Below are 22815 nucleotides of genomic sequence, written 5' to 3' on the forward strand. Positions count from 1 at the left end.
CGTCCCATTGTCAAACACCTCACCAGTCTGAAGCCCAGTGAAATGGTCCAGGTTTGACTTTCTGGCTTCTTTGTCCATCACTTCCTTCTCATGCAAATCTGATTGGGCCTAGTGGTGCTCAAACAGGGGAGGAATGTCCATCGCACAGGTCAGTAATCTATCCATCAAGTCTCTGTCCACTCACAGGGAGACAAGAGTCAACACATCACCAGAATAGCTGAGGTCTGCTGGGGGTTAGAAAGTCCTGAGTGCCTGGAGACCATCAGAGTTAGTTAATGATTGGAGAAAACCCTCAAGAGGAACACTTTTGGGTCTAACGGTGAGTATATAAGCACAAATAGTTACAATAAAGGTTCTCTACTGGCTTTTGGACTTTTATAGCCTACAGTCTTCATATTTTTTTTCATTAAAGTGTATGTGACACTATAACTAAAGGTGCAGTATGTAAATTTTCTGGTGAAGGATTTGCTGCTCGCCTCTCTACAGATCTATAATGATGCCTTATGCCTTATCTGCTTGTCTCCATGAACAAAGATTAGTTTAATGCCTTACTGTACAACATTCCAGACAAAGTAAAAACATCCCCATAGAGATAAGCATAAAGAGTGAAATTGAGTAATGTTTTAGTTTACTGAAATGCAGTGGTAGAAGTAATTATACCACCCCAGTAGAAGCAGCTCGGTTTATCTTTGTTTAAAACTTTACATGCGGCATTTTTCCCATCTGAGTGAAAATTTGGATGACACTTGCATTTACTATAGAATTTTAAAATCTAAGAGGCCTATATAATAAATAAAAGCTGAAACATGGAGATTGGAGGCAAGTGTTGTTTTTTTTTTGTTTTTTTTTTTCCAATGTATACGTAGTTTTATCTTTAAAAGAAACAGAATGTAGGTCCTAATTTGGCACAGGACTATGCAGTAGAGAAACATGGTGTTGCCCTGTAGCGCCGCTAGATGGAGCCATACTTCAGGCTCTTCCCCCCGCTGGACCTCATCACTGCTCAAAGCTCCATATAACCAGGAGAGCTGCTCGCAGGATGGCAGCAGCGGCCCACTGTCGCTCCATTCTCGGTCTAATTACACACCCGTGACCCGCCCCTCGCTTCCCTTATTCTCCTCTGTCGGCTCCGGTGAAGGGCTGGTGAGAATGGCAGAGCGCAGGAATAAGATTAGACTTTGTTCTTAGTTTTAGTCACTTATTATTCTTTTTTAATCTAGTTTACCATCATGCTGAGGGTTGTAGTTGAGTCAGCTAAAGGGCTGCCCAAAAAGAAAGTTGGAACTCCTGATCCAATTGTATCTGTGATTTTTAGAGGTAAGAACCGCTATTTTTTCTAAGAATGTATTTTGAATTGCGACTTGCTTCATTTTATCCATGAAAAATCAAACCAGTATTTATTTACTTGGGCTCTTAAGAATAAATTGGCATTTTTGGAGTTCATGTCAGGATTGGTCCTGCAGAATAGTTGATCCAGTGGTCCTGGAAATCACCCTGCCTGATCGCAGCTGTTTTTAATACCACTGTCATCACCTACAGGTGTGGCAGCCAAATCTGTTTCCCCAGTTTTAACTTCCTTGACAACTGCCATTGAAGTTATAATAATCACACTAGCATTTGAAATAAATAAATAAAAAAATAATATATCAAAATATCATAATAAAAACTGTTTTAACTTACAGAAGAGAAGAAAAAAACTAAATCAATTGACAACGAGCTGAATCCTGTCTGGAATGAGGTAACTTTTATTCAAATACTTTTGTGTACTTGCTGTGTAATGCCGTGCAAATCATTCTGTATTTTGCAAAATGATTTCTATAGCCTTATATTTAGTTGTTTATATAAAAGTTATTATGGGAATACTTTTTTTTGCAACATTTCTACACATTCCCAATAATTAGACATGGTAAGAGATAGAGAATCACATGAATGTATTTGTATATAATTTCCATGCAAATAGATTTCAGCGTTACACAATGATGTATGCCTATATTCACATTCATGTGATGGCCTGTGGATAATGTCATTTAAGTTTCTGCACATACTACACACTGATTCGTGCCTTGTCTTGCAGATTCTTGAGTTTGAGCTGAAAGGCCAGGCATTAGACTCCAGCTCCTACATTGATGTGATTGTGAAAGACTATGAAACTATTGGCAAAGATAAGTAAGTACTCTGTAATTCAGTAAGGTGAGGCACAGTTTATAGTGATTCTTACGTTGCACAAAAGTTACACACAGCACAGTATACCTGCCTGGACAAAGACTTTTCCGGTTAGCAGTTACAATGTGAGGCAACTATACTGAAGGTGTGTCCTTTGGTGGTCATGTTCTACTTCTACATACATGTGTTAATGCTCATTCCATACTGTTTATGTTTGCTTAACTAAATCTGTGCTGCATTGTGCCAATAGGTTTTTGGTTACAACCAATTATGGGATGGCAGAGCAGAAATGTGATGAGAAATATTACTTGTAGGCCTTTGTTTGAGCTATGTTATGGACTGTGTCTGCCCCCACACACCCAGTCTGCCATGCTTGGACTTGCTGCACTCAACTGTGGGTTGACTGATCCCAGTTAAGCAACAATGGATGGATGAATAGCTGTTTGTATTCTTTTGCAAAGATTCAAGTAATAGTGTAAATAGTGTAAATGTGACCGAAATGCTGACAACTTTGGAAAATGCTCAGTTTTTGTTTTTTTATTGTGAGTGCACACATGGGACCAATCTTGTATGACCGCAACTATTTCCACAACATCACTAATTACTGCGATCAAAGTAGATTAAATCAACAATACAATCATACAGAAATGTGGCAAAAATACATCAGAACATACAGTTTCGAGTCATGTGCAAAGTTAGTAAGTTTCCAGAGTGTATGGAACAGTCATAACTGAGAGAGGGAGGAGCTTTGTCCTTGTTTGACTGAGTAAGGTTTTCCACCGGGCTGGTCCATCTGACGCACTCCCAAAGATCTACAGCACGGAGGGGGAGATGGTGCACTCTTTTCCAAATAGTTTTCCAGATGTTATCATGGGTATCCCCAGTTTAAATGAAAATGAGAAAGCGGAAGAGAGAGCTTAAACAATTGTCTTAACTATCTGCATGTAAGGGGCCAGATTAAGATGCAGTAAAAGCTCATACAAAGAGGTCACTGTACTTATTGTAGTTGAAGACTGACCTCACCTATTATAGTCCACTGTCCAAAATGATTAATGTCCATGTTGTTTCAATGTCACACATCAGTGGTTGCATTTAGGCGACAACCACAGTACACACAGTAAAAAACAGAACTAGAACTAAGATAATAAGATAATTAAAAGCACTGGGCGTGTCATTTAATCAGTGCATTTTCATGGTAATCGTGGTATTTGGAAGTAGAGTCGCCCCGATGCCAACATTTCTAACTTTCTTTGGGTACTGAAGAACAGACATGATACTCAATCATTTTAATTTTCAACTCAGCATATTTGTTTAGTATACCATGTGGTCTTACTATAGTTCTGATAAAACTCAAGATGAAACTTTATTAAATTTTCAGTATTGATACTTGCTTAGATGAGTTTCTAGTTTTGATACGTGTTTTAGAATCCATTAATATCAGATTGATACTTTTGACAACCATATTTGGAAAATCAACTACATGGAATTTAAACATTTAAAAAAGTCTTTAACATTTTGGCTCATTAGTTTGACTTTTAATGCATTATTTTCCTGGTCAAAACCTGCACAGGAAAGAACAATCAGAAAGACATGAGATTACTCACATCAACTGTTTACATGACATTTCAAGAATCTGATGAATCCGATAATGGTCAGATTTTTGGTGTGCATGTAAACGTGGCCACTGTCCACTAATGCACACGAGCGAGACACATTTACATGCATTACAAGTGTAAGCCATTATTATTATTATTATTAATTTTTGCTGATTAATTGATTAGTTAGTTTAGGTTTTGAAAACTTGTAGATTATTCTTTACATGTGCTATTTTTTAATACCGGTTTTGCTTCCCTCATTGTACATCATTGTATCATCATTACATTTGAATATTATCAAAAGTACCACAACATGGCCACACTCTACTGTACCTCTCGTTTAAAGCAGTATGTCCAGGCTTTTGTATCTTGTGATCAAGTTGAAGAGCTTAATCCTCTTTGCTTTCTGTGGGAATTCCATCACACTCATGCTGACTGTGGGTCCTCCCTGTGGATTCAAAGCACATACCAAGTTTATGGAGTCACTCAAGTCTCCGGAGATTGTGCTGGTCAGACCGTTTCCTGATTCATAGTTGTGCCAAAACAATAAATCTCCATCCTGTCCTCCTATTGTCCCAGTTATTTGGGAGAAGATCCAACATCTGTTCTAAATGCAGCTGCTTTAACCCTTTAAATAGCATAGTATTATAATTATGTGCTTTATGCCTGCCACTCGCTAAGTAGTATTTCACTAACAAGGACCATGCCACAAGATTGGTATACAATAAAGGTATTTATTGATGATATGGATAGATGTGGTGCCTGGGTAGAGACACAGGATGGAGGCTCTGTCTCAGGTGGTTAGCCCAGCAGATTCTGTAGATGGTGTGGTCTTCAGGCCAAAAGATGAACAAGAGATACGGAGTGAGAGGGAAGGACCAAGAGTGGAGACAGGCAGTGTTGTCAGGATAGGCTTGTGTAAATAGGGGTTCTGGGTAAGTAGAGGTGTGGTTGAGGTGAGCTGTGGTTAGCTGGAGAGGAGCAGGAGGAGGCATGGTCCTGAATCTCAGTTAACCACATTAACTCCATTTAGATTGTTTGTCAAAGGTGATTGATATTGTGAAATGTGTTGTTAAAGTGCATTTGTTTGTCATTTCTGCTCTGCACCATGAGTTAAAAAATACCCCAAGTGCTTGTCAGATAAAGAAAGTTAAACAAAATATAGCAAACTGTTCAGATAAAAATGGATACAGTTTTGACCTTGGCCTGCGGTTTGAGTATTAACAAATGTGTGACTATTTCTTCCTGCTCTGTTTGTTATTACAGTTTGTTAATGATTTATTCAAATTTTTGGATGGACACTCTAACAGAAAATATCACAAAATGTATCATCAAACTATCCTGAGCCCTTAATGGGCAAATAGAGCTCTATCATGTATTTGTGTAGTAGTGCAGAGAGGAAACAGCACTTTTCAGCTCCTGTGTTGACAGTGAGTGCGGGTGCGTTTGTTTGGCCTTATAGGGAGGTCTGTTAGCTCTGGGCGGTGTCAGGCCTCTCTGCTTTATGTGAATGTTACTGAATTCTCATCACTCCTCTGTGTAACCTGAGAAACACTGATCTGACCAAAAGACTAATTTTGGCACAGATTTACCACACTAAAGTTTGTGTCTCTACAGATTCTTAGGTTCAGCCAAAATCTCTCTGAGAGACCTTGCTTCAGGTCAAGTGAGATCACTGCCCGCCAAAAATGTACCACTGGTCAATGAAAGTGGACAAAGCATTGGCGTAAGTGCTGCAATTTAGTTTTTTTTTTTTTTTCTAGTTTTGTGTATAAAATGTCATATTTTTACAATATGTTATATATAATATGTTCAATATACATCCATGCAGGCTACAATAAATCTCATTATTGGCTATGACCCACCAGCCAGTGCTACAAACCTGAATGACCCTCAAGGAGGAGATGCTACAGTGGATGCTGGTGTGTGTGGTTATTCTATGGAAATACTGGACACTGTTCTGTTTGAATAGAACATTAAAATCGTGTGCTGAACAGGATCTGGTGAGGCTGAAGAGGGCGATGAAACCACATCAGATGGAGAGCTTACTGGTCCAACAGGTGGAGTTGTGCCAAGTAACAGAGCTAACCTGCGCCAGCGATTGGCCAGGAGCTCCAAGAGCCGCCACAGGCTGGCCAACAAACCCCAGGACTTCCAGGTAACAGTTCATTATCTGATTAGAATTGTTTTATATCATGATTAAGGATTGATGGAATAATGTATTACTAAAGGTGTACAAATGAAATGATGAAATATATGTGTAGGTGCGTGTCCGGATCATTGAGGCCCGGCAGCTGCCTGGAAACAACGTGAAACCTGTGGTGAAGGTGAATGTGTGTGGGCAAACTCATAGAACCAGGATCAAGAGAGGGAACAACCCCTTCTATGACGAGGTACAGCCATGTCTGACCAAATCGGGTCCAAACTGGACCTCAGGACCAAACTGTCAAATAATGAATTGTTTTTCAGATGTTTTTCTACAATGTCCACATGCTGCCATCAGACCTGTTTGAACAGAACATCAGCTTTAGGGTAAGTCGCTTTCCTGAACATTGTGTTAAATTATTCAAAATACTGCATTTAATGTCACTACATGTTCACAGGTGTATAATTCCTATTCACTTCGTGCAGACAGCCTTATGGGAGAGTTCAAGGTAAAAACAACATAAAAATCAAGTACTGTATTTTTGTGTGTCTGGCTAATATTGTGTTTTCCTGATTCAGCTGGACGTTGGTTATGTGTACGATGAACCAGGTGCGCCCTTACAACATAGTGCTGTTTTGTTTCTCATTTACATTTGGCATAAAAAGCTTTTGCTTGTCATATAGTCTGTTGTATATGACAGACTCACAATGCAAAAATGTAGTATGTTACTGGACAGTCTCACAATAGTGCAAGACTCATAACTCATGAAGTATGTTTTCCAAAAAATCATTGCATTAATAATCAGTTTAAAACTCATTATTTTTCTGCTGTTGCCTTTGCAGCTCACTGTGTCATGAGGAAGTGGCTTCTCCTGAGCGACCCAGAGGAGTCCAGCTCTAGTGCTAAAGGCTACCTCAAAGTCACCCTGTTTGTTGTGGGTGTAGGGGATGAACCACCGGTAAAGTGCCCTATCTCCAGCTTTGGTTTCATTCCTACTGCCTCCTTTGCCTCAAGCAAGTCTCCTCATTGCAGGTAGAGAACAGGGAGTCCAGTGATGATCAGGACGACATCGAGCATAACCTGCTTCTACCTGCTGGGGTCACTCTGCGATGGGCCACGCTTTCATTAAAGGTGTACAGGGCCGAAGACATACCACAGAGTACGTCAACTATCTCATTACTACAAGAAAAAAATGGATTGAAATAAATACCTGTCCAAAATACTACATAACATAAATGGTGTTTTTCCAGTGGATGATGCCTTTGTCCAGTCGATGAAGGAATTCTTTGGAGGGGAGGAAAACAAGAAGAATCTTGTGGATCCTTTCTTAGAGGCTCGCTTCGCTGGCAAAAAGGTATGTGGTAAATCTGTCTTCTGTCTCAGCAGCTTTGTAAAGTGTAAGCAGCCTCAGCATAAGCCTAGTCTCTGCATAACTATTATATTTGTGTTTAGTTATGTACACAGATCATTGAGAAGAATGCTAACCCTGAGTGGAACCAAGTGCTTAACCTTCAAGTCAAGGTAGCAGCTTTCATAGAGACCTCAGAAATGAGTCTCACATTCTCCCGCACTAACTTTCATTTTCATCCTAGTTTCCCTCAATGTGCGAGCGCATCAAATTAACTGTATTTGACTGGTAAGTACGAACATACTTCTATTGTTTATCAGTTAAGTTGCAGATTTTGGAGTAGAACTTAGGCCGCAATCTTTTGCAGTGTGGTCAGCGAGTTCCCCTGTCACATTAGCAGCCACATGAGAATATAATAGCAGCCTATGACTCAGTGTGTTTCCTCCTCCCTTTCCCCTCACTAACACTCTCCGCATCAGTATTTTTTAGTTAATTCAATAATGGTGTGTGTCTGACAGCGATCCAAGCAAAATGTTGAGAGCAAAAGTTACAGCAGGTCTTTTCCCTTGGTGTAAACATGCGTAATGACAGCCTGTTGACTGATGCAGAGGCATATCTGATATCTGCACATGTGCTGAAAGTACAACCCATAACAGGATACCCCCTTTTGTTGCACATTTCCAAAAGAGGAGTGTTAAAATCTATCTTTTTTGTAGGGATCGTTTAACTGGAAATGACGCTGTTGGTACCACATATCTGAACTTGGCCAAGATTGCATCCTCTGGTGGAGAAATTGAAGGTGGAGTAGAAAATCTGTTCTCATGTTTATAATATTTTGCAGCAATTTTCAATGGACATAATTTTTCTTATTTTTTTTCTTTATAATATTACCATGCTTAACTTCTAAAAAGTGTTTGAACTGTGCCTTTTCTCCTGGTATAGAGGATCATGCAGGAAAAGAGGATATACCATCCTATGAAGGTTTATTTGTGTATTATTCTGCTCTGTGTTGCATGTGATGTCACGCTTTAAACTTGTTACAAATGCTCAGCCCATGCTCAGTCTTTTCCCACTGTGTGCCCACTATTAAAACAGCAGCTCTAGTGTAACACAGTTGTTTAATCACGTGTTGCTATTGTATTGTTTGCACACTTGCTTTTCGCCTCTACTCTTCCACCCTGGCTTGTCCATTTTCCCCCAGGTCCATAAATGCAGCTTCTAGTGTACGTTGTGCTGCATGGATAATCTTGACTCTAATGCATTTTTGGAAAGATTAAAATGTTTGTTTGTTATCAGTTAATACAGGTGAGTCGGAGGTGGGTTTCCTGCCCGTCTTTGGACCGTGCTACGTAAACTTGTATGGAAGCCCGAGAGAGTTCACAGGCCTGCCAGACCCTTATGAGGACCTCAATCATGGCAAGGTAGTAGTTTAAATATTGTGATCAAAAGTGCATTTCAACTGTAAAGTCATTTCATGTTACATTTATGATTATAGGGAGAAGGAGTTGCATACAGAGGCAGAGTCCTGATTGAACTGTCCACTAAATTAGAAGGAAAAACAGACAAAACTGTGGATGCCATCCCCAATGATGACCTTCTGGTGGTGCAGGTGGGGCGAACTCATTAATGTCCATCCTACTCCTTTTGGTTAGAATAGTTATCAACAACTTTTCATTTTTTTCAATGTTCTAATGCTTTCTCAGAAATACCAGAGAAGGAGGAAATACTGTCTGTGTGCAGTTTTCCACAGTGCATCCATGTTGCAAGAACCTGGGGAGCCCATTCAGTTTGAGGTCAGCATTGGTAACTATGGCAACAAACTGGACACCACTTGCAAACCTCTGGCTTCAACCACCCAGTACAGCTGTGCAGTGTTCGATGGTGAGAAATTGCTAATTATGTTATTAGCATAGCATTAGTGTAAAAGAGTTGTATTTTAATATAAATTGTTCACTTGCATTGAAGGTAACCACTACTACTACCTGCCCTGGGCTGGGACCAAGCCTGTAGTTGTGGTTACCTCTTACTGGGAGGACATCAGTCACCGCCTGGACTCTGTCAACATCCTCTTGTACATTACCAATCGCTTGGTAAGACTTCATAAGCCTTTTATAATCTTAAGATATAGCAATGATAACATTCATAGCCATTATTATTTTATGTTTAGTCATGTGCAGTGTGACTCATACAGGTGGCATTATTCTCTCCATGTTTGTTGTAGCAATCCAACCTGGAGGAATTTAAAGTTGCTATCCTGGCTAAAGTCAATGACAACCAACTTGTGGAAGTGTGGCTCAAGTTGCTCAATCAGTTGATTGAAGACTTGGAAAGGTAAAAAAAACAACAAGAATCTATAAATATGCATTTTAAGGGAAAAGTAGTTTATATGTTTAAATACTGAGCACAGTACATCTTGATTTAATCCTGCAGTTTATCTATGCCGGAGTTAGAGGGCCGCTCAAACCTCACATCTTTAGACTTCCAGATCAAGAAGCTGCGTGACGGTGCTTTAGCTACTATTACACAAGGAGCCAGACAGATGAGGCAAGAGGCCAGTGAGATCAGGGACACTGTGGGTGACCTGGAGTCCTGGCTGGACAAACTCACCCAGCTGGTAGAGGAGGTACACCTCTCACATAAACATGTGTCTTTAATAAAGAAAAAAAACGTCAACATTAACCATGCGCCTCTGCTCCCAGCCCCAGAACAGCATGCCTGACATCATCATTTGGATGTTGCGAGGCGAGAAGAGAGTTGCATACAGTCGAATTCCTGCTCACCAAATCCTCTATTCCACTTACAATGAGCAGGCCTGTGGTCAGCACTGTGGCAAAACTCAGACTGTATTTTTACAGGTAAATGTTTAAAGCATGCTTAACAATAATGAATTTCTTAATATTATTAAATATTTTCTTGCCAATGTCTCTCTCAGTATCCCATGGACAAAACCAAAGGCTTGAAGGTCCCTGTGCAGGTTAGGGTCAACATGTGGCTGGGTCTGTCTGCACATGAGAAGAAGTTCAATTCTTACTCTGAGGGGACATTCAGTGTGTTTGCTGAACTGGTACTGTATATATTATCATACATCGGATACATTATTGAGTTTATATTGTCAAAGAGAAATGTATTGTCTCTTTTATAGTATGAGAACCAAGCCAAAGTATTTGGGAAATGGGGGACCACAGGGCTGGTGGGACGCCATAAATACTCAGATGTGACTGGCAAGCTGAAGCTGAAACAAGAGTACTTCATGCCCCCCAGAGGATGGGAGTGGGAGGAGGACTGGTTTATTGACCCAGAGAAAGCGTGAGTACATTAGAAAAAAGTATTCCAAGTATTCACACTCACTGGCAGCTCACTTTGGACTGCTAATGTTTACATTCCTGTTACCAGACTGTGCTAGACTGTAAAGTATGTGCTGTCATTTCACCTTTCTGACCAAAATATTACAAAATATAAAAATACTATGTTTTGCTGTATGCAAATATATAACTTTTGTATGCATGTATTTCTCACATAGAGCTTCCTACATGTTTATGTTTCAGCCTGCTTACAGAGGCTGATGCAGGGCACACAGAGTTCATGGATGAGGTGTTTCAGAATGAGACTCGTTTCCCTGGTGGAGAGTGGAAAGCGGCTTCTGAGACGTACACTGATGTGGTGAGGGATTGGTCATTTCACGCTTTGATTACAAACTTGTATTCCAAGAGACGTTTCATATATAAATGGCAAACTATATCATCACTAACTCTGACAACTTTGGGTTTTTTTTTTTTTTTGTCAGAATGGAGAGAAGAGCCGCAGTCCTGGAGAGTTTGACTGTCCTCCTGGCTGGATGTGGGAAGATGAGTGGACAGTGGATGACAACAGAGCTGTTGATGATCAAGGTGATGATCTCTATGTTGCTGACGTCTATGTCCCTTAATCAATATTCTTTTACTTGGTCACATTTGATTTATTATTTTCAATAGAACTGCTCTTCTAAAATGTCTAATTTAGTTTTTCTCTACACTCTACCTCACAAGGCTGGGAGTATGGAGTGACAATCCCACCTGATGACAAGCCTCGGTCATGGGTCCCTGCTGAAAAGGTGTACCATGTCCATCGCCGGAGGAGGCTGGTCCGACCCCGTAAGAGAGGGGCTCTGCCAGCAGGGACTGCTGTGGAGGTAAACTGCAAAGTTATACTTCAATAATATTTTAATTTTTTCACTTATCTGATATCTCAATTAACATCTCAGAGGCGGGACCAAGGCGATCCTGAGGGCTGGGAATTCTCGTCTCTGATTGGATGGAAGTTCCATAGTAAGGAACGATCATCTGATACATTTCGTCGAAGACGCTGGAGGAGGAAAATGGCTCCGGAGAATCGCCTTGGAGCATCTGCCATCTTCCAACTAGAAGGAGCTTTGGTGAGAAAGCTAGAAAAATAGATTACTTTTGAGATCTAGTCGTAATGTGAAAAAAATCCACAATGTTTGTTTATGGTGCAGGGCATCGATACTGAGGAGAAAGGATCAAAAACAGATGCGACCAAGATGTTTGGAGCTAACACGCCCACTGTGTCCTGCTCCTTTCACAGTAAGTGCAGTAGCAAACTTTAGTACAGACCATGTGTATCCAGCACTCACCTCAGAATGTCTCTCTGTAGGATCTTTCATGTACCACCTCCGTGTCTACGTCTATCAGGCGAGAAACTTGGCTTCTATGGACAAAGATAGTTTTTCTGGTGAAGTTTAGATTTGTTGTGCCATGAAAATATTGGGTAGTTTATTCATGTGACTAATAAAACACTTATTGTTGATAGATCCGTATGCACATGTCTCTTTCTTACATCTAAGTAAGACGACAGAGAAACTTCAATCAACCTTGAATCCAACTTGGGATCAGACTCTAATTTTTAACAATGTTGAAATTTATGGAGATCCCCAAAACCTTGCTACTCGCCCTCCCGATGTTGTGGTGGAATTCTATGACCATGACCAAGTGGTATGTTGGCACAAGCCTTATTTTCAAAAGATCTTTAGACACATGGTCAGTTTGACATTGAAGTACTGTTTTTCAGGGCAAGGATGAGCTGCTGGGACGCAGTGTTTGTCGCCCGCTGGTGAAGCTGGATCCTGGGATGGACCAGACACCCAAACTTCTGTGGTATCCCATCTTACAGAAGGGGCAGCAGGCAGGAGAGGCCTTGATGGCAGCAGAGATCATCCTGAAAGAAAAGGTTTAATTTTGTATGATAAATTAGACTGAAAATAAAACAATAGTGTATTTTCATGACCAAATATTTCTACTTCTGCAGACCAGTGAGTCTGATCTTCCACTGTTTCCTCCAAAAAGAGCAGAGAACCTCTATATGGTTCCTCAAGGCATCCGACCTGTTGTGCAGCTCACTGCTGTGGAGGTATTTGCCAAGTTTTTGTTTATCTAATGATACAGCGATTGTAAGTGCATTTCCTCCTTATTCAGATTTTGGCATGGGGTTTGCGAAACATGAAGCCGTTCCAGTTGGCCTCTGTGTCTTCACCCAGTCTGGTGGTAGAGTGTGGAGGGCAGAGAGTGGAGTCAGCAGTCATCAAAAACATGAAGAAGAGCCCCAACTTCCCCAGCTCTGTACTCTTCATCAAAGTGGTAATGAATGATTTTGTGTTCACATGAAATTGCAGTCACTATCTATTTTTATTAACATATTTCTTTACCTCATTGCAGCTCCTCCCTAAAGATGAAATGTACACACCTCCCATAGTGCTGAAAGTTATTGACCACCGTCCTTTTGGCAGGAAGCCAGTGGTGGGCCAGTGCACTATCAGTACTCTAGAGCAATTCAGATGTGACCCTTATGTCATCACTGCAGAGGGAGCCATGTCCTCCAAAAGTATGTTTCAGTAATATTAAAAACAGCTCTAATACAACACAAGCCTCAATGACGATTTCTGTTTAACAGTGGCTCTGCTTGCGGCTGCTCCGTTCAAACATGTTTCTATAAACATGGACGATGAAACAAGACCACTTCTGGAGGCCCAAGTAAGTCTTCACACAGTTTATTACACACACCAGTCAATGTGTGGAGCCAATAAAAGATCTCTTCCTTTAGACCACCACAAGTTGCTTTGCCTCACTCGGGTAAAGCAAAATTTGACATCAGTCAAATTTGACCAAATTTTCACTCTGGCTTTCAGTTTATGTACAGCATGTCAGCAGCTGTGAACAAAATGGCTTCTTCTACTTCCTTCATTGTATGTATAATCAGTTATTGTAGCTTTCTAATCATGTCTGTGCACCAATGATCCCGAAAAGAACTGCTTTATAATCTCACTGCCACAGTCCAAAAAAGGTGTTGAAAATGCATGTGATTCCACTTGATCCACAGAGAATGAGGCAAACAAGTAACGACAAGCATGTCCGTTATAGTGGTTCTCCCCATTCTGGGCTGTAACAGTGTTGGAGTTGTATAAGCCATAAAACCCATTGTTACAGCCTCATTTGGCACATCTGATCAAATTCTTACATCTGTTTTTCTTTGCTTTGCTTCTCCTGTCTGTTCAAAAATCTGTGACTTTATCTCACTTTTTGTCCTCTTCTCTTTTGAAGCTTGTTGAAAAGGTGAGACCCATAGTACATACCTTAATTAAATTGTATATAGTTAAAAGCATATATTTAATAATGATGTTTGATTCTAAGGAAAAGGAGACTGTTGACTGGTGGAGTAAATTTTATGCTTCAATGGGTGATCAGGAAAAGTGTGGCCCTTACCTGAAAAAAGGTTACGACACACTCAAAGTGAGTTGAACAGTTGTTGGATGGAAGTGTAGCACCCAGCCTCCTGCACGCTCCTTCTCTTTTTCAGGTGTACAACTGTGGACTGGAGGATGTCCCAGAATTCAAAGGCCTGACTGATTTCTGCGACACCTTCAAGCTACTGCGAGGCAAAAATGAGGACGGAGACGATGACCCTACTGTGGTTGGAGAGTTCAAGGTGGATACAGTTTTTGTTGCTTTCCATATATATAGTTATTAAATAAATGGTATATAATCTGTTTCATTTCAACCCAACTAATCACCAGTCACCAATTCACTCTTTGCCATTATTTGAACATGCAGGGCTCCTTTAAAGTGTACCCTCTGTCTGATGACCCGGGTGTTGCCCTTCCACCGCGTCAGTTCAGAGAGCTGCCCGACAGTGGGCCTCAGGAGTGTCTGGTCAGGATTTATATAGTCCGGGCTATTGACCTGCAACCCAAAGACAATAATGGCAGGGTGAGAACAAGGAATGAAAATGTGTATATGTGCATGAGTGGACCTTTTCTGATCTGTTGGGTGTTTTCTTGTCAGTGTGATCCATACATTAAGATATCGTTAAGAAATAACACGATTGATGACAGGGACCATTATTTGCCTAACACAACCAACCCAGTGTTTGGAAGGTAAGCCCACAGTACGAAGTGAATTCTGCTTATAATGTAATGAGAGAAAAACACTGATAGAAAATTCCTTTTTAGGATGTTTGAGATGACATGTTTCCTACCTCAAGACAAGGATCTAAGGATCTCGGTGTATGATTATGATCTGCTGACCAGAGATGAGAAAGTGGGCGAGACGGTCATTGACCTGGAGAATCGTTTCCTGTCTCGCTATAACTCCTACTGTGGCATACCACAGACCTACTGCATGTACGCATAGTGTGGAGTCATTAATTTTACAAAGCAAACACATATAAACTTCGAATTACCTTTTTTATAGTTCTGGTATCAACCAGTGGCGAGATCAGCTGAAGCCGTCTCAGATCTTGGAGAACCTGGCCCGAATGAAAGGGCTGTCCAAACCCAGGAGTGAAGATAACGGCACATCCATGATGTTCAGTGGCAAAGAGTATAGATTGGCTGATTTTGGTAATCTTATTTCCTTTACAATCATACAATTAAACACAGACTTTTAATGTTTTACATAATACGTTTAAAATCTATTTGCACATGTAGAAGGCACCAGAGAAATTCATCAGCACTTGGGACCTCCCAGTGAACGCCTTTGCCTGCATGTTCTCCGGACACAGGGGCTTGTCCCTGAACATGTGGAGACCAGAACACTGCACAGCTCTTTCCAGCCAAACCTCTCACAGGTGAGATTGAGACATTACAAACAACACTCAAAAGTCCAACCATTCATTAAGCCCGACCCATATTGTATGCCTATGATAATTTAGGGAAGGCTACAGATGTGGGTGGATGTTTTCCCCAAAAGCATTGGCATTCCTGGACCTCCATTTGATATCACCCCTCGAAAACCTAAGAAGTTGGTTCAGTGCAATTTTTATTATCAAGTTATCAAGAGTTTTTATTTCAATTACAATTCTAACTGTTTGTGAAGGTTTTTCCTGCGCGCAGTTATCTGGAACACCACTGATGTGACTTTGGATGAGACCAGTATCACCGGTGAAAACATGAGCGATATTTATGTCAAAGGGTAACTCATTTGATATAATCTGTTTAACAATTTCTAATTTGTCCAAAACCATAAACATAATGTGTGTGTGTGTGTCCATCAGGTGGATGCCTGGGATGGAGGAAGACAAGCAGAAAACAGATGTGCACTACAGATCTCTAGACGGTGATGGCAACTTCAACTGGCGTTTTGTCTTTGAATTTGAATATCTCCCTGCAGAACAACTCTGCCTTGTGTCAAAGAAGGTAAAGCTTTGCTCTTATGCCATTATTGTTATTACTACATTGGAGAAAATGTGTCAGAAATCACTGTTTCTATAACCGCACAGGAGCACTTTTGGAGCCTTGATAACACGGAGTTCAGGATTCCTCCAAAGCTGATAGTTCAGATCTGGGATAATGATAAATTCTCACTGGATGACTACCTCGGTAAGAGATATTTTGCATTAATCTCTTTAAATGATTAATTCACCTTGTGTATTTTCCATCCTGTGATCTCAGGTACAGTGGAGCTAGATTTGCGTAAACTTGTTTCTCCTGCAAAGACTCCAGAGAAATGCTCCATGGACATGATGGATGTTGCGGACATAAGCTCAACCAACAAGAAGGAACAGACCAAGTCTCTGTTTGCACAGAAGTCGGTCAGGGGGTGGTGGCCCTGTTCCATTGAACAGGACGGGAAGAAGGTGGTCGGTGTAAGTACTATATGAACACATTGGCACTCATCAACATAGGCTATTGGCTAGATAACACTATTACCATAACTATATGACTAACTATGTAGTTTTGAACAGGGCAAAGTGGAGATGACATTGGAGATTGTGAATGAAACTGAGGCAGATGAAAGACCTGCAGGAAAAGGAAGAGATGAACCTAACATGAATCCAAAACTGGATCCACCAAAGTAATTCTCAAATATTAACACATTTGTTTAATAGAATTTCTAAATTACCAATCATGCCATTTTCTTTCTTTCTTCTACAGTCGCCCAGAAACCTCTTTCTTCTGGTTTACAAACCCATGCAAAACCATGAAGTTTATAGTGTGGCGGAGGTTCAAATGGGTCTTCATTGGACTCATAATTCTTATAATAGTGGTTCTTTTTCTGGCCATCTTGTTGTACTCATTACCGGTAATGACAAAACACTTTCCCAACAGAACTTTATAGAATGTTTGTTCTTCCAAAACTAAATGTTCTTTTGTTTTCTTACAGAACTACATCTCAATGAAGATAGTGAAGCCACTTCAGTAACTGCAAACTAGCAGCAGTCACATGCACCTCTCTGATCTTTTTGCATTTACCTATGTGTTAATTGGGGAGCCTGAGATTGGCACTTTTTCTCATCATTTCTTTAGTTATCAAAACATTCCATTGCTGCTTTTGCTACTTCACGGGTTTGCTGCAAATATATGAACTTACATTTTTTCTAGTACTGAACAATGGCTTTTAATATTTTTATAAATTCATTCAGAATATTGTATAAACTTGCCAAGTTGCATTTGATTGAATTTGCATCTTGACAGATGCAAAATGCCCAGATATATTATTGTAATTGTTTAACAATGATGTAAATATTAAAGTATATATATTGATTTGTGTGTTTTGTTCATTGTGCACATATGCCAGTATTTTACAGCAAAACTGTTGTTGCATAATTTATAAAGAAAAGCAATTGAGTCAGATGTAAAATGTGGAAGATTGATTTTTAAATCAATAACTTGCACATAAAAGTATGTACAATATACATTAAATTACTGTCATCATACATCAATTACAATGTTACTAAGACCATTTGGACTCCTTTGCGGAATTATTCTTCCTCTGAGGTGTGCTGTTTGCAGTGCTGCTGGAGAAAGGCCTCCACTTCTCCTCTTCGAGCGAGACTCTGAGCCTTCCCTTGAAAACGGCCATTCTTCCCTGCTCCCTTTCCTTGTAGCATCTCCAACACTCTAGTAATAACATGAGCAGTAATGTTTAGGATTTATGTTTGTACACTTTTTTAACATGCAGAAATATGCTTAATTTGCCTCATTAAAATACAGTGATCCATCACTAATGCCACAATTTAAGAAATGGTGTATTTTCTTTCAGAAACAAAAATGACACTAACTGAATAATCCTTAACAATATATATTTTTAAAGCAATCTACAAGGAATAGTTTCTATTTAACTGACTTGTCTTATTAAAACAGTAAAAAGTTTGCTCTCACTTTGCCAATACCAAACATGTAAGTAATCTATACATTTTTCCCATGAAGTCTAACCCATACCGTGGTCCCAAAACAGCCACTGGTCCACTGGGTCCAGCCAGTAAAAATAGGCCAGGTCCCTTCTCCTCCCCAACAGTAAGAAAGACTAGAGTTTCCTGAAAGTACAAAATGTGTTTTGAAACATATTCAACCATTGACCTAAGACTTTAGACTTACCTCAGTGTTAATTTCATTGGCAATAATATTCATAAACTCATTGTCCCCCTCTTTTCTGTGAAAATGTCAAATGCATGTCAAAGTGTTTTTAGACAAATAGAAATCAATAAGCCAAATGGGTTTCTTACTTATGAAAGCTGAAAAAGTTGCTTCTGTTTGGACTATTCTTAAACTCTTGAGCAATTAGCACAGCCATATCGCGCAGCAGGCCCAGGTTAGTCTGCAAAGAGTAGTTCATTATTATTCATCAGTGTTAAGTTTTCATTCAGTTTTTAATTCAAAATTGAACTGTAGTATGTTCATATTTTGTGCATGTCTGTGCTGGTCTTTACCTTTTGAAGCAGCTTTACAGACTTCTGTATTTTATCAATTGCTTCAACATGCTCATCAGGTCCAGTTCTGGCAAACAAAGATCCTCATAGTAAGGGATGTCTTAAAAACATGAAATTATATTTAATACTTACTTCAAGAGGGACACCAGTGCACGCTCTGTATTGTAGCTTTTCTCAGCATATTTCAAAACCCTGTTTCCAGCCAGGAAAATCAAGTTTGTTTTGTTTTTCTTTCCTTTCTCTGTTCCCAGTAGTTTTATTACCTAAAATGTGTATTTATTGGTCACTGGATTTATTACATAATAATAGCAAGTAAATGTGCATATATCTTACCTGTAAATGACTGAGGTTTGACACATGAGTTCCACAACACATGTTGGCATCAACACCCTCAATGTCAATTATTCGGATTGGCCCTGCATGATCGTCTGGTAGCCCTCGACTCCTCACCTACAGGTCAAATGTACATTTGTTAAAAAGATTTTTTTCCTACACAGTTTTATAGAGTAGACACACCTTCTCTACAGCAGGGTCATCAATTGACAGAAGCTGCACACTGACAGGGATGTGAGCCCTGATCTTCTCATTAACCACCTCCTCCAGAGACTGTAGCTGGGCGGGTTTCACACAGGGCGTATCCAATTCTATGGTGCTTCTCTGGCGCCCCAGTTCCCTGAGATCACAGGGATGAATTATATTAACACTGAAATAAAGTAATGTAAAAATAAAACAGAGATTGCATTGTGGCTGTACCAGGATGTTGTTTTGTATCCAAACATTGCATCTGCCAAAGCTGTGATTAAGTGTTGTCCTGCGAGAATAAAGATCAGCCATTTATAACAAAATTTAACAGCCTAAACTATTTAACATCCTGCTCTAGGCCGGCCTCACCAGAGTGTTGTTGCATATGGTCAAACCTTCGATCCCAGTCAACTCTGAGCTGCACCTCCTGCCCAGGCTCTACAGAAGAGCTCACAAAGTGGACAGCATCAGGACCCTGCCTTGTCACTCGAAGCACAGGGACATCTCCAATGAACCCATGGTCATCTGGCTGACACAGTGTAACAAAAAATAACATTAACAGTGTAGTTCATATTTATCAAATAAAACACATACTACTAGAAACTGACCTGACCTCCGCCCTCTGGAAATAGAATGGTGTCTTGAAGTTTGACGTTGAAGCCCTTTAATGTTTCTTTCTTTCCATTGACTTCATGCTTTAGCTCAGCAGGACAGCAGGACACTACACTTGTGACAAACTTAAAAAGAGAAAAACATTTTAATAACATGATCTGGTAGAAAGACCTGCACGTAAGAAAACATAGAAATACATCATACTACACCACGCAGAAGTGCAATTGAGCTAGCTACTAAAATAACCTTTTAAAAGCTGATTTTGTATAATATGTCCTTTAAAATAGAGTCATGTGTGTTTTGCCACAAGCTAACACTAAGAACAATGCCTAACTTGACTGCACTAAAAAATACAACCTTTTAAATATACCTCTTTCATGTAGCAGTCTCGTTGACACTGGAATGCCATAATGAAGAACTCAACATTTAATTCAACATTTAATTCAACATATTAAACGCAGCTCGTGCAGCAGCAGTTGTCGGCTACCTACGGAACGCCGAAGAGTCCAAACATGACTGCAACGAAAACGCGCTGTGCAAAATGTATTATTGTTATAATGGAATCTGCCATTACCTCATTTTTTGTGCAAACCATGAGCAACCGTGCAAGCTAAGGCACTTTAAAGCCTAAGTAGTTTGTTGTAATCTAGTTGTTTAAGTTTTAGCTTTAAATCTGAGTCAAAAATAAACGAATAATACACGGGTTGTTGCTGCCATCTTTTGGGGATGACCGGTACAGTTTTTGTGTTTAATGTTTTATTATTATTATTATTATTATTATTATTATTATTATTATTATTATTATTATTATTATTATTATTATTATTATTATTATTATTATTATTATTATTATTGTTGTTGTTGTTGTTGAAATAATGCATTAATATGTCACAGCAATAATCTTGTTTTTTTTCTTTTTGTTTTTGAGGTGAAAATAATATTCACAATAAAACAACAAACAAACATTAAACATTAAAACATTTATTTATCATCATTATGAAAACAATGAAGACAATTATTTTCAAATAAATAATTGTTTAAAAAGGTAATAAGACAGTAATAAAACAACAATATAAAAATACAATTTACAATAAAACTTGTCCAACACAAACATAACAGCAACATGGGGGTGGTTCTTATAGGTCTACATCAGTCAGACTGAAAAGAAAATAAATAAAATGTAATCTTTTACTTTTAATATTTACATAATAATAAAAACAACATAAGTGCTTTTTATTTTACTTACATCACTAAGATCATCCATATCGGGTGCTGGTCCTTTGTTATTTGTTGACATTTCTTTAATCATCTGAAAAAAGTTTCCCAATTCAATACTCTGTGTTTTAACATCATAATAATATAACTCATTACTCACATCCATATATCTGTCATATTCTTCTTTTCCATCGTCTTCCTCATGTTCCCAGTCTCTCCAGTTGTCAAAGTCAACAGAAATCCAACTAGGCTGAACAATGTCCAAATTTAAACACATAATGTAGTGTAAAGGTATTGTAAACAAATGTTTAATAATAATTACAATTTTAAAAAACACTAACTTTCTCTGAATTTTTCTGAAGTCGAGGCCAGGCAAAATCAGGCTTTATTTTCCTCAAAAGGACATTAATGGTGCGGTCATAGACTCTCTCTCTGGAATCCTGAAAATATTAAAAGATTTACTAAACACATTTTTCCCAACAAATTATAGCCTACTAAGCTGGGTACTTACATGTATTTGTACTTTGTCAAAGAAGTGCAGCTCATTGTAGAAGACATCCTCTTCTTCATTCTTGCAGCTGTTGTAGAGTTAGGGCAGTATTGTCAGTGGAACCATTTGTACACACTTAAACAACATAACCCACAGCTGCCATTCAACACAAAACTTTTGGACTTACTATAGAATCATTTTGTCTGTTTGAATATCGACCTTCACATCTTTTGGTTTCTGGACGACAAAGTTGATAGTGACATATTTCTTTCGGTCAAACCAGTAGGCATGTGCTGGTTGGCTGTAAAAACAAAAAAAGTACAAAATAAATCTCTATATTGATTAACAATCTTATATAACAAGAAACTGACATTATAGATATGAAACAAAATTGAATCTTACCTGTGTTCTGGTCTGGGAATCTTAACTTTGTTCATTTTAATACTAACACAAAAGAAAATATTCAAAGAACTACAATGTTACTGCACTTTTGATTCTTTAAATAATAGTTTGTGGCACCCTCGTGTTGTGTGCGTTCTGTAATGGAGGCAGGCCTGCTGTCACACTATTTATAGAGCAGTACGTATCAGTTACTGGGGGTTGTGCCTGTCCCAAACCCTTCCCCACACCAAATGGGCTGTTGGTGGAACTCTCGGGAAAACAAATGCATTTTCTGGACTCCCCTCTCACCTCAGTCAGCCCTGTCTCACAGTACATCTTCCACAAGGGTCGGCCAAAGGACGAGGGAAATACTACAGAGATGTAACAGGGAACAGAATTTGGAAGGCAGCCAAATATCACAAATTTGGAGGGAAACTATGTTTAATATTTTGTTTCTTTTACTACCTACAGTACTATCAAGTGAAAGTGATTAAGTAATTAATTCTGACAATACATCTTTTGCGGAATATTAAGAGAGTATGCCGGATAAATGAGCCTATAAAGAGCTTCCATTTTAGAAAATAATAGTCTTCCAAATGCAAAGAGATGATATATCTCTGCAACCACATGTTTAAAATAGATGTACTGTTCTTTAATATAGTGTCAAGATTACCCTTTTCTCCAAGTTCTATATTTTTTCTTACATTATTTCCTAAATATTTGACGTGGTTTTTCACGAGTATTCCATATACTCTTGATGTCACAATGTAACATTTTGCCTTTTGTTATGACCCAGCTCTCCTAGGGCCAGGGAGGTAACAAAAACATGGAAAAATGGTCAAATAAAGAGGTAATTTAATTAACAGAAATGTAAAAGATAAGTTAACAAAAGTGAGTTAAAATAGGTACATGAAAATAACCAGCTAAACTACAAAACCACAAAAACTAGTGTCTCAATAACAATAAATCACATGGGCCTATAAACAGAATCTAAACACACAAAGTACAAATAAACAAAGAGTAAACTAGTGTCTCAAACACACAAAGCCAGACACATAGAACTGAGACACATATAAAATGGGATACTGGTCACAAAGGCCAGCAGCCTAGAGCAGATGTGGAGAATCTCCTTAAATAGGAAAGGTAG

At 39.1% G+C, this 22815-nt stretch overlaps 2 protein-coding genes across 5 annotated transcripts; one reads left to right on the forward strand and one right to left on the reverse strand.

Annotated features, from left to right (window-relative positions):
- Nucleotides 1–1130: 1130 nt before the first annotated feature.
- LOC117386802 (myoferlin-like) lies at nt 1131–17222 on the forward strand. 4 transcript variants are annotated; one of them, XM_033984158.2, is made up of 54 exons: nt 1131–1317; nt 1683–1738; nt 2075–2166; nt 5376–5484; nt 5590–5680; nt 5756–5916; nt 6023–6151; nt 6228–6290; nt 6362–6412; nt 6483–6513; nt 6747–6862; nt 6937–7063; nt 7155–7258; nt 7357–7425; nt 7497–7540; nt 7969–8051; nt 8195–8233; nt 8549–8673; nt 8748–8861; nt 8956–9133; nt 9218–9342; nt 9474–9583; nt 9683–9875; nt 9952–10107; nt 10185–10316; nt 10395–10558; nt 10798–10912; nt 11037–11139; nt 11278–11420; nt 11493–11663; nt 11745–11832; nt 11903–11980; nt 12059–12240; nt 12317–12475; nt 12554–12655; nt 12721–12882; nt 12961–13126; nt 13196–13275; nt 13843–13854; nt 13933–14031; nt 14099–14227; nt 14353–14508; nt 14584–14675; nt 14751–14921; nt 14992–15140; nt 15228–15367; nt 15452–15540; nt 15616–15711; nt 15794–15935; nt 16019–16118; nt 16191–16384; nt 16484–16593; nt 16674–16821; nt 16903–17222. In XM_033984158.2, the coding sequence occupies exons 1-54, from the start codon at nt 1230–1232 to the stop codon at nt 16939–16941; spliced, it is 6165 nt and encodes a 2054-aa protein (XP_033840049.1). In that variant the 5' UTR covers nt 1131–1229; the 3' UTR covers nt 16942–17222. The 4 variants fall into 4 exon arrangements, with proteins under 4 accessions (XP_033840049.1, XP_055085483.1, XP_033840050.1 ...); XM_055229508.1 differs by lacking the exon at nt 13843–13854; XM_033984159.2 differs by lacking the exon at nt 8195–8233.
- A 228-nt stretch (nt 17223–17450) lies between these two features.
- Nucleotides 17451–21938, reverse strand: LOC117386808 (alanyl-tRNA editing protein Aarsd1-like). The gene is made up of 17 exons (XM_033984167.2): nt 21690–21938; nt 21475–21588; nt 21309–21375; nt 21139–21237; nt 20958–21047; nt 20829–20891; nt 19579–19707; nt 19340–19499; nt 19202–19259; nt 18965–19121; nt 18782–18898; nt 18581–18711; nt 18449–18515; nt 18245–18336; nt 18117–18171; nt 17961–18055; nt 17451–17639 (listed from the first exon to the last, which is right to left on the reverse strand). Exons 1-17 carry the CDS (start codon nt 21722–21724, stop codon nt 17501–17503), a joined length of 1668 nt encoding a protein of 555 aa, XP_033840058.1. The 5' UTR covers nt 21725–21938; the 3' UTR covers nt 17451–17500.
- Nucleotides 21939–22815: the final 877 nt, after the last annotated feature.

The sequence above is a fragment of the Periophthalmus magnuspinnatus genome, chromosome 19, assembly GCF_009829125.3.
Source record: "Periophthalmus magnuspinnatus isolate fPerMag1 chromosome 19, fPerMag1.2.pri, whole genome shotgun sequence".
Classification (NCBI taxonomy): domain Eukaryota; kingdom Metazoa; phylum Chordata; class Actinopteri; order Gobiiformes; family Gobiidae; genus Periophthalmus; species Periophthalmus magnuspinnatus.